Below are 10,046 nucleotides of genomic sequence, written 5' to 3' on the forward strand. Positions count from 1 at the left end.
CAGATTGTGGGGGAAGATACATATATATATAAACATGGAGTATAGTACTCAAAAGGGCAGTGAGGCCTAACGGTCATTTTTCCTTTTGCTGTCAAGCGTGTGTTGTGTGAGGGTCAGAATATGACCGTTAGAGTTGGGACCCAACTACAACCCCACATTAGCATATACATAGAAAGCTGTTGTAACGGCTAGTTAATTAATTTTGCTTTTAGTAATTAACTAGGACAAGTCTCCCACTCACAGTCCCAGTAAGAGGAGGAGGAGGAGCGAGTGCTTTCCGTTTTCTTATTTCTTTTTCTTTTGGTTGGTGGCATACATTTGATTTTTAAAATTTTGAATTTTGCTGGTGGCATTCATTTGATTTGAGTTGAGGCCAATACCCCAACAGCCTATTCACTAAATTAAAGCCCAAATCAAGTGAAAGACCAAAACAGCTTCACGCACGCTACTCCCTATTACTATTAGATCTGATCTGGCCCAAACTCACACTCATGAACAACCATCAACCTCCAAGGTGATGGAGTAGTTCGATGGTGAAGGTACAATATATGGGTTGTAGATGTGGACTTTCATATTAACCACATTATTCATTTAAATAGTAACTTTACTTAAGTTTAATGAAATAATTATGTGACTAATATGAAAATCCACATGAGAAGTGCATATATAACATCCTCATTGTAGAATTTTGCCAAGAGGATGATAGTTGTTGCTTTGCATAATGATAATTGATAATGCATTTGTATAGTTGTTGCTTTGCGTAATGTAATTGATAATGCATTTGCATGCCATCGATCTAACATGCTAATCAAACTAATCCATTATATATACTATCTTTTTGTTCAATCTAATCAAAATAATCCAAGTTTATTTTTCTTGATGATGCAATAGTGTTATATATATATATATAAATGAACAAAAATAACCAAAATTTAACCCTTAAATTCATAAATGTCAGTTTTTTAAAAAACTTTCAAATATAGCCAAAAATTCACTTAAATTGACCCAAATGCCATCTAAATTAAAACCTAACCAAAAAACATGCTCTTCCAAGCCGTAAGCTACTGAGCACAACCCTCACTCTCCACCAAGCCTACCCTCAAACACAAGGACACTGCCCCTCGCCAATCACCCTTAATGGAAAGCAAAGTTAATATAGACAAGTTTTTCTAGACCTCTTGTGCTGAAGGAAGGTAGCAGCACATATGATGGTTTGCAAGAAAGTTTAACCCCCATATCATATGCAGACTAGCATTATTTATGATACGAATTTTACAAGAAAGTTCAACTTTTTTTCTCAATTAAAATTTATCATGTCAAGAAACTGACTTTAACTTTTTTTATTGTAAAAAACTCCCAAACCCACGAATCAAGCCATAGTCGCAGAGATGATTTTTATTGCATGGATTTATGAAAACATCGGCTGTTACTTTTCTTCTTCTTTTTGGTAATTACATTGTCATTTTTATAATAGGATTCATAGGCATGATTAAGTTGACGAAGCCAATCTTGTTTTTGTGCTCCTGTTATTTTGGGTTTTAGCTTTTAGGTGTGTAATTGAGTTATAATTTAGAGGGCATTTGGGTCAATTTAAGTGAGTTTTTGGCTATATTTGAAAGTATTTTTAAAAACTGACATTTATGAATTTGGGGGTTAAATTTTGGCTGTTTTTGATAAACACTCATGAATTTGGGTTTGGGTGCAAATTACGAATTACAATACAAGGGTTTGGATTGGACCTCAATTTGGTGGGTTTGGCGTGGAAATGTTTGGGACCCAACCCAAATCAACCAATGGCCTAGAAATGGAACCCAAGTCAGCTCATGCTGCCTGCCTGCGAACGTGGTCAAGTGTAGAACGAGCCCAGAGTTTTCCAATCAATCAGAGGGCAGAGCAGACGGAGGGTATTATTACACAATTACCACCACACGCACGCTCTCGGCTTGGTCCGTTCGTCAGAATCGCCGAGGCAGGCAGAACGATGTCGTTGCAGAACGGCTCGGAGAATCATCACCCTCACCCAGAAGAAGAAAAAGAAGAAAAAGAGAAAGAAGAGCAACGGCATCAGCAATCGGGTGCGTGCAATTACATTTTGGCAAAATTATTATGTATTTGATTCGATTTGATGATGATTCGACCAAAAGCCTTGTTGTAACCTGTATAAATATATATGTGTGTGTGTAAAATGCAAGAAAGAAAAGGGTCTGGAAATTTGATTTTTGATATTTGATTCTTGCTTGCTTGCTTACAGGCTCGGAACAGAAAAGTTTGGGGATGGAAGGGCAGCCTGAAACGTTGAGTGAAGTAGGATGGTTCATTCTTGGTGAAAATCAACAACATGTTGGTCCATACGCATTTTCAGAGTTGCGTGGTGAGTTTGATTGCCCTCCCATTATATTAGAATTCAGATAGGATGAATGAATATCAATTTGGTTCCATCTATTGTCTGGAATTCACTTGATTACTATGTCATGTTGAATGAAGAAATTAAATTTCAGTTAATCTTATGCATGCTCTTTGCTCTTACTTCCTAAAATTAAATTTACTGGCGCATTGTTTTGTTCTTCTGAATTTCAGCTCTACTGGTAATCTGATAGAGTACTCTTTCAGTTTCAGAACTATTGTTCCATCAATCTCTATCATGTTCGATTTCACTTCTACTTTGCTTATTTACTTCGCCTGGACAGAGCATTTCTTAAATGGGTACCTCACCCACACTACACTTGTCTGGGCCCAAGGAAGAATCGCATGGCAGTCACTGTCCGCAATTCCCGGTTTGATCACAGGAATATCTCGCCATGACCAAGAACCTCAGTTTTCAAACACAGGTCAATTGAATGCTTCTCTCTTTTTCTTTTTTCCTTATGGGAATTGTGACTACCAGTCCCATCCCATGAATTATACAAGGTCTTACAATTTTGTTTCTCTTCTTCTCCAGTGCCCCCTACTGATGACAACGACGATGACTTTGAGAAATGGCGGAAGCAGCTTGGTGAAGCAGAAGCAGATAGTGACAGACCTCTGACGCCACCAGAGGGTGAGGAAGAATTCACCGATGACGATGGGACTAAATACAAGTGGGATCGTGGTCTTAGGGCTTGGGTTCCTCAGGTTGGTTCATGGAGATATAATATGCCTTTGCTTTCATTTGTTCATGGTTTCTGCCAAGTTTTAGAGGTTTAGTTAATTTTTTTCAGTGGTTTTGTTAAAGGTTAATTGGAATTGATATACTTAGACACGTTAATTTTATTTAAGTCACTTTTAATTCTTATTATGCCTCCAGATTCACAATCCCCTGTGAATATAAATGATTTCCTTTATCGAATCTTGAATCTCAACTCAACTTTAAGACATTCATTTCCATCTACATGTTGGGAATGAATCCTTAAATCAGATGGGGGTTATCATGACTGCACCTGCTCTCTTGAGCTCTTCCATTAGATGGAATGTGTCAGATACGCATATGACCCAGTGCTCTGGTCAGAGAGTCGGCACAGTTCCTTGGTCAGAATAACGCCTAGTAAAGAGAGGCAAACTCTGACTTTCATACGAGCTTCATTTGACTAATCTCTTATATCATAATTTGGTGATTTCATTCTTATAATATCTATCAGATGTTTGGATTGTGCAATAGATTTCATGTTACATTCACCAATATGGGTTGTAGTTCTAGGCTCAAAGTTAGACAAGTACCCGAAATCCTGGTAAAATGTTCTCTCTCCTTCCAAATTTTATGGGTGTTGGGTTTTGTTTTCTTCCTATTCAAAATACGTTTGTGCACTTGTAGGCTGTATGAAACACAGCTTATTTCTTCTCCGAAAACAAATCGCTCACTTGGAGGGCCATAAGGATGCTCGTGACTCATAAAAATAACAGTATATCTATGGTTTTTTTCCTGAGTCTCAAGTCAGTTACATTGATAATTGGTAGGCTCTGACTACCATTCAGTTTTTCTTGCCAAAGTTGGTGCTCCACTTTATCTTCCTGGAGGAAGATAGGTGGTGAGATAGCGAAAATAGGCTGAATTGAAATTAACACGAGCAAAAGTAATAAGGATATCCACATTTTGCATCTAAAAGTGACATGCTTCTGTTTTGTCTCTTTTCTTTGTTATTATTTGCAATGTGGTTGAAGTCCTATCTTTATGTAAGTTTGGATATTTACATAATATTTGACGGAGAATATTTTGTTCATTAACCTAGTAAAGGAACACCATAAGTATGTTAACCTCGCAAGTAAATCGAATTGCTCATGTTTTGGCCCTCAGCCATCATAAGTTTCTCACTTGTTTTTGTTGAATGTATTTTTGACTGATTTAATGCCTAATAGGATAGCACGTTTGGGGTAGAAGAGATGACTTTCTTGCAAGAAGAGGAAGTTTTTCCGGCTGTCAATTTTTCTGAGGTCTCTGCAGGGGAAGAGGTTAATGCACCTGGAAACGCTTCTGGTCCCACTAAAGAGGAAGACGCTAATGGTAGCAGTGAGGTAGAAGAAGGAGATCAAAGTTCTAAGAGAAAATTGTCAGATAAGGAAGCTAACAAGAAGGTTTGCTCCTTTTATATTGTTCTTCTGCTTTTGTTGATGGTGTACCATTTATTGATTAAAGTCTATTATATCAAAGGCTATTGTTCTGATGGGCTCTGATTGGATCCTATTAATAGATTAGTTATGCTAGTCTGGGCTTGAAATTTCTGTGTATAGAATTTATGAAGCAGTACTGGTTTACTTCCCTTCTGTCTTGTTTTGTTATATTTTGCAGGAAGCTAATAAACCTCCTGATAGTTGGTTTGAGTTAAAGGTTAATACACATGTTTATGTGACTGGATTACCGGATGATGTAACGGTTGACGAAGTAAGTCACTGTCATTATTTCATCCTCACTATTTTTGTGGCACAATACTAATTTAGGGATATTTGGCAGGTGGTGGAGGTGTTTACCAAGTGTGGAATTATAAAGGAGGTAGGAATTTGTTACATGTTATAGACAATTTACTTTGCATGCCATGATTTCCCAATATTTGAGTATGGTTATGCTGTGCTATACATTGACAATATAGGTTACATTAATTATTATCAATTTTTTCTTCCCGAGATGAGGGATAATAAAATAAACATTTGACTTTTTCTAGAATGGCGAGAACAAATAACTTATCTCATCATGTAGTTCTAGTAAGCTTCCTTTTTTGTGTGTGGATACAGTTCATGTTGTTAATTTGTTGAGTACTACCATTTTCGAAGGTGGTTCAATGATGCTTAGAAGTGAGCTCATGATTGGGGAACTTTTTATAATGAAAACTTTGAAGATGCATAGTACTTATCAGTGACTGAACTGAAGAAGCTAATACTCCTTTTGTTTCCATAAATTTATCGAATTCTCAGAGTCCTGCTTAGAGTTATTGTTTGATTAATAGGGCTTTAACTAATACAATACAACTGAGTACTGTTTGCCATGGTATACTGCAAAATGACCTTGTTTTCCCATCATGAGACTCTGTGAAACATTATACTTGTAAACCTTGTTGCACGTCTCCCACACTCTGTACTATGATATAATAATTATCTCCTCATACTGCGTATCTTATAAACACTCAGGATCCTGAAACAAAAAAGCCACGTGTGAAGCTGTATGTTGACAAAGAGACTGGAAAGAAAAAGGGAGATGCACTTGTTACATATCTGAAGGTACGAATGTTTTGAGTTGCTTCTGCTGTCTCCGTGATTGTAATATGTCATATATGGGTACTTGATTGTGTGTGTGTGTGTGTGTACTATAGGAACCGTCGGTTGTTTTGGCTACCCAAATTTTGGATGGAACACCTCTACGTCCTGGTGGCAATATTCTTATGTCGGTCACCCAAGCTAAGTTTCAGCAGAAAGGTAACTGTTGGGATCTAGACACTTCATACAAATGAGGGAACTACTTTAGAAACTTTATCTACACAGTATTATAAAAATTATAGCATGCCTTAGATTAGAAGCCAGTCGCCCCATCAAAATTAATAAATCAAATTTGCTGATAAACTAATTGTAGATATGGGTGAGATGTTAATGTTCATACACATGTATGTTTTTTCACTATCAAATAAGGGGCCACGTAATTTACAATTTTTTAAAACCTTGAATTCTAATATATTCTTTTTAAACTTTGGGCCCGGGAGAGGGGTCGTAAGCCCCTTAGCCTACTGAGGATGCCTGTTAACATCTGTGCTTTTTAATTTATGAGCTGTTGTTATGCATGCAGGGGATAAATTTGTTGCCAAACAAGCAGACAACAAGAGGAAAAAGAAACTGAAGAAGGTGGAAGAGAAGATGCTTGGCTGGGGTAGGTTCTTATCTTATATGAGGCTTCTTGAAACAAACATATTTATTTCAGGAATGCAATATCTTATATAATATGCAGTCATGTTCAAATTATCTAATCTTGTTTCCATATGTAGTATGTATAGCGTCTACAGCTAGTTGTTTACAATATAGAGATTTGTCTACATCAATCGTTTTAGATTACAAATTAACTTTTCTTCTGCTCAAGTTGTGTTCATTGTTTTAATCATAAGGAAATGTATGTGGATCATATGCGCATGCCTACGCTTCACAAGTAGTTTCTGGGCATTTCGGAGTTTTACAGTAAAGAATAGTGTGAATCTATGACTTGTATGTCTGTGGATCATATGCATGTGCCATATTCATCACAAGCGGCTGGACATTTTCTATATTTGTTCATATGCAGTGTTTTCTATTACAATTTTTATTATGGATGACCTTATCTGTTCTGAATAGTGAGATCACATTTTCTCCGTATGGAACAGGTGGCCGTGATGATGCAAAGGTGTCAATTGCCACTACTGTTATTCTTCGTTACATGTTCACTCCTGCTGAAATGAGGGTAGGTTCATATAACTAATTAACGAATTATACATCATTGGAAAACTTGTCTTTTCATTGCATAACAAGTCTTAATGGATCAATGTTTTGGTGCTGCTTACTTGCGTGCACAACCTTTTCAGTATAAGCCTTTTTACTAAATCATGTAGAGCTATTATGGACCTTATTGTTATTTTAATTTTTCATGTACTTACATTTTTACAAATGAAATTGATGGTTCCTGTCTGAGCTTCTTATAGAAGGAGAAGGCTGTTTTGCCATTTACTGATCCTTGTCTGGTTGCTGAGTACCTTTCTCTTAATGTTTACAGGCAGATGAAAATTTATGTTCAGAATTAAAGGCAGATGTTGAGGAGGAATGTCTGAAGCTTGGTCCAGTGGACTCCGTGAAGGTAAGATAGCTTCTATGGAAATGTTGGGCATCTCTCTCTCTCTCTCTCTCTCTCTCTCTCTCTCTCAGCCTTTTCCTATGGAGTTTTGTCTGGGGAGTTTGCAAGGATGTTTGATTTGAAGAATTGTATTCAGAATTTCTTCATGATATATGTGTGTGCATGCATATCTATGTATGTTCTTTTTTCTTTTCCTTTCCTAATTTCCTCAGGTTTCTGTTTTGTTTGTTTGTAGGTTTGCGAGAATCATCCCCAGGGAGTTGTTTTGGTCAGATTTAAGGATAGGAATGATGCTCAAAAGTGCATAGAGTTGATGAATGGAAGATGGTAATTGATATGCTGTGTTTAGTAATTTAAAATTGCAGCTATTGTAAGGTTGGGTCGAAATCACTAACCTACTACCTCACTGAATGGAGCTGCTCATAACTTATTGCCTTTTTGTTCCAATGTGTCATTGTCTTCCCTTTTTTTTTTATGGTTCTACATTTGATTATTACTATTCTGTCAATTTAGGTTTGGCGGTAGGCAGATACATGCAAGCGAGGATGATGGTTTAATTAACCATGCTTTGGTCCGTAATCTGGATGATGATACTGCACGGCTAGAGCAGTTTGGCACTGAACTCGAAGCTGAATGAGTTTATATGCTATAATATGTTATTCATACATCTTGATTAGTGTTCCTTGTAAAAAAAATCTAGCAAGCCGATGATCTTTTTAATTATGACTCTTGTTAGCGACTGTTACGTGGTTTTAAGAATTTGATCAGGCCATATATGAAGAACCTTTAGTCGGATCTTGTAGGTTGAAATGTTCCCTTAGTGCTTAGAAAAAAGAAGCATTTTTGTAATCGTAAGTAATGTATATTATGTCTGACTACTTTGTCAGTAACTGGGATACCCTGTTGGTTGCCAATTTTCGTTGAAATTCTTGTTTCATTAGCTTTCTTTGTTCGGATTCTATCTCCCTCCCTCATGCACCGAAACCCTAGATCGCCAGCCTTTAGAACGTGACCTAAAACTTTCCTTTTATAAGTGGGTAAAGCCTTGGGTGCGGTACGGGAACATCAAATTAAGGGCACGTTTATGTATCAGAATGGGTATGAGAGGAAAGAGTTGTTAGTAACCGGGATACCCTGTTGGTTGCCAATTTTCGTTGAAATTCTTGTTTCATTAGCTTTCTTTGTTCGGATTCTATCTACCTCCCTCATGCACCGAAACCCTAGATCGCCAGCCTTCAGAACGTGACCTAAAACTTTCCTTTTATAAGTGGGTAAAGCCTTGGGTGCGGTACGGGAACATCAAATTAAGGGCACGTTTATGTATCAGTAATGGTATGGGAGGAAAGAGAATGATTTTCACTCGACTTCCTCTGTGTTTAATTGCAATCATGAATGAAAAAAATAAATGGGCCCAATCTCAAAATCCGTAATCACATCCCTCATATTTAGGTATCAGATCAACTACGGGGGAGTAGTCGATACGATTCCTATTCCTGTTTTCCTTAATAATTTCCAAAAATACCATTACCACTTTACCATAATTCCAAAACAACCCAAACCCTAAAAAAAAATAAAAACTCATTTCCAAGAAGTTCCATGTATTTAATGTATGAAGATTATGCAGGTTATTATTATTTAATTGTTTACTAGTTACGTAAGTGAAAGATATATATATTTATTGGAGTTTATTTTTTCGTTTGAAATTGGCTCTGGACAAAGGTGTTATTAACATTATCATTGAACTGGGCTCTTGCTGTTCATCTTGTTCATCATATTGATTCCTCATGTTTGCACCGCTTTACTGGTTTGCTGCAGGATTAGTTTGGTTTTCTTAGCCAATTTGAGAATTATATATGTGTTGTGGTGAAAATGTGCATGACATTTTAGTAATCAAATTAATTTGGATTCTGATTCAAGAAAATTAGTATACAATAACATAGGAATCAACCCTATTCCTTTGCTAATTCTATATGTTTAGTAAACAGTTTAATGGGAATGATTCTTCCCATATCGATTCAGTAGTTCTCCGATTCCTAAATTCTCTGATTTCTTACTTTCTCCATTACTGATACGTAAACATGCCCTAAATGGTATTAATGTCTTTTTTTTGTTGTTGGACAAACTACAATAAACCCCCCAACCTATAGAGTCATTTATGAGTTCATACCCGATTTTAGGGACATTTACTAGTACATACTCAACGTCGCGGAAAACCTACAAATTGCCCATTCGTTAGCCAAACTGTTAGTGAATCATTAAGTCTGACATGTCAAAAGTGGGACCCCTTTTTTTTTGATGATGTGGACCAAAAATTAATAAAAAATAATTTTACTATTTAAATTAATTTGAAAAAATCTCTCTCTCTCTCTCTCTCTCTCTCTCTCTCTCTCTCTCTCTCTCTTTTTCTATCAAAACCCAGACCCAACACACACGCTTTCTCTCTCTCTCTTCCTCCATAGCCTTCGTCAACAAACCCACCCGATCGCCTCTTCCCACACCCCACCAACCCACCTTCCTCCGCATACACCGCCTTCAAAGCCATCGCCACCGACCTCGTTGTCGTTGTATAGAACCAAGGACAAGATCTCTGTCCTCATCAATCTGCATCTCCCTTCCCACCTCCCCTAACACCAAAACCCAGCAGCCTCCCCATTCCCCACCACCTCACCTCTGGGTCTAAGATCCGGCTGTCCCCAATCGGCCTCTGCTCTAGAGCAGAGACAATGGTTCATGCATTCCAGTAACTAGGCTAATGTTATGATGGTGTTTGCACTTC

General features: G+C 37.2%; 1 protein-coding gene across 2 annotated transcripts; it reads left to right on the forward strand.

The window, feature by feature from the left end:
- The first annotated feature begins 1,831 nt into the window (after positions 1 to 1,831).
- Positions 1,832 to 8,196, forward strand: ELF9 (RNA binding (RRM/RBD/RNP motifs) family protein). Of its 2 annotated transcripts, none has more exons than XM_089047503.1 (14): positions 1,832 to 2,075; positions 2,252 to 2,371; positions 2,688 to 2,828; positions 2,939 to 3,111; positions 4,330 to 4,545; positions 4,760 to 4,852; positions 4,922 to 4,960; positions 5,593 to 5,682; positions 5,775 to 5,877; positions 6,242 to 6,322; positions 6,807 to 6,883; positions 7,193 to 7,273; positions 7,506 to 7,597; positions 7,784 to 8,196. In XM_089047503.1, exons 1-14 carry the CDS (start codon positions 1,982 to 1,984, stop codon positions 7,905 to 7,907), a joined length of 1,524 nt encoding a protein of 507 aa, XP_088903629.1. In that variant the 5' UTR covers positions 1,832 to 1,981; the 3' UTR covers positions 7,908 to 8,196. The 2 variants fall into 2 exon arrangements, with proteins under 2 accessions (XP_088903629.1, XP_088903667.1); XM_089047541.1 differs by having other exon boundaries at positions 1,833 to 2,075; positions 2,611 to 2,828.
- The last annotated feature ends 1,850 nt before the right edge of the window (positions 8,197 to 10,046 follow it).

This window comes from Prunus mume, linkage group LG1 (assembly GCF_029339155.1).
Source record: "Prunus mume cultivar Tortuosa linkage group LG1, ASM2933915v1, whole genome shotgun sequence".
NCBI classification, from domain to species: Eukaryota; Viridiplantae; Streptophyta; class Magnoliopsida; order Rosales; family Rosaceae; genus Prunus; species Prunus mume.

Bases quoted from the DNA above. Each gene is read 5' to 3' on its own strand.
- ELF9 (XM_089047503.1), top strand. From the start codon at position 1,982: ATGTCGTTGCAGAACGGCTCGGAGAATCATCACCCTCACCCAGAAGAA. The intron at 5,878-6,241 runs GTAACTGTTGGG...TTATGCATGCAG, and splicing joins AGCTAAGTTTCAGCAGAAAG to GGGATAAATTTGTTGCCAAA. The intron at 6,323-6,806 runs GTAGGTTCTTAT...CGTATGGAACAG, and splicing joins AGAGAAGATGCTTGGCTGGG to GTGGCCGTGATGATGCAAAG.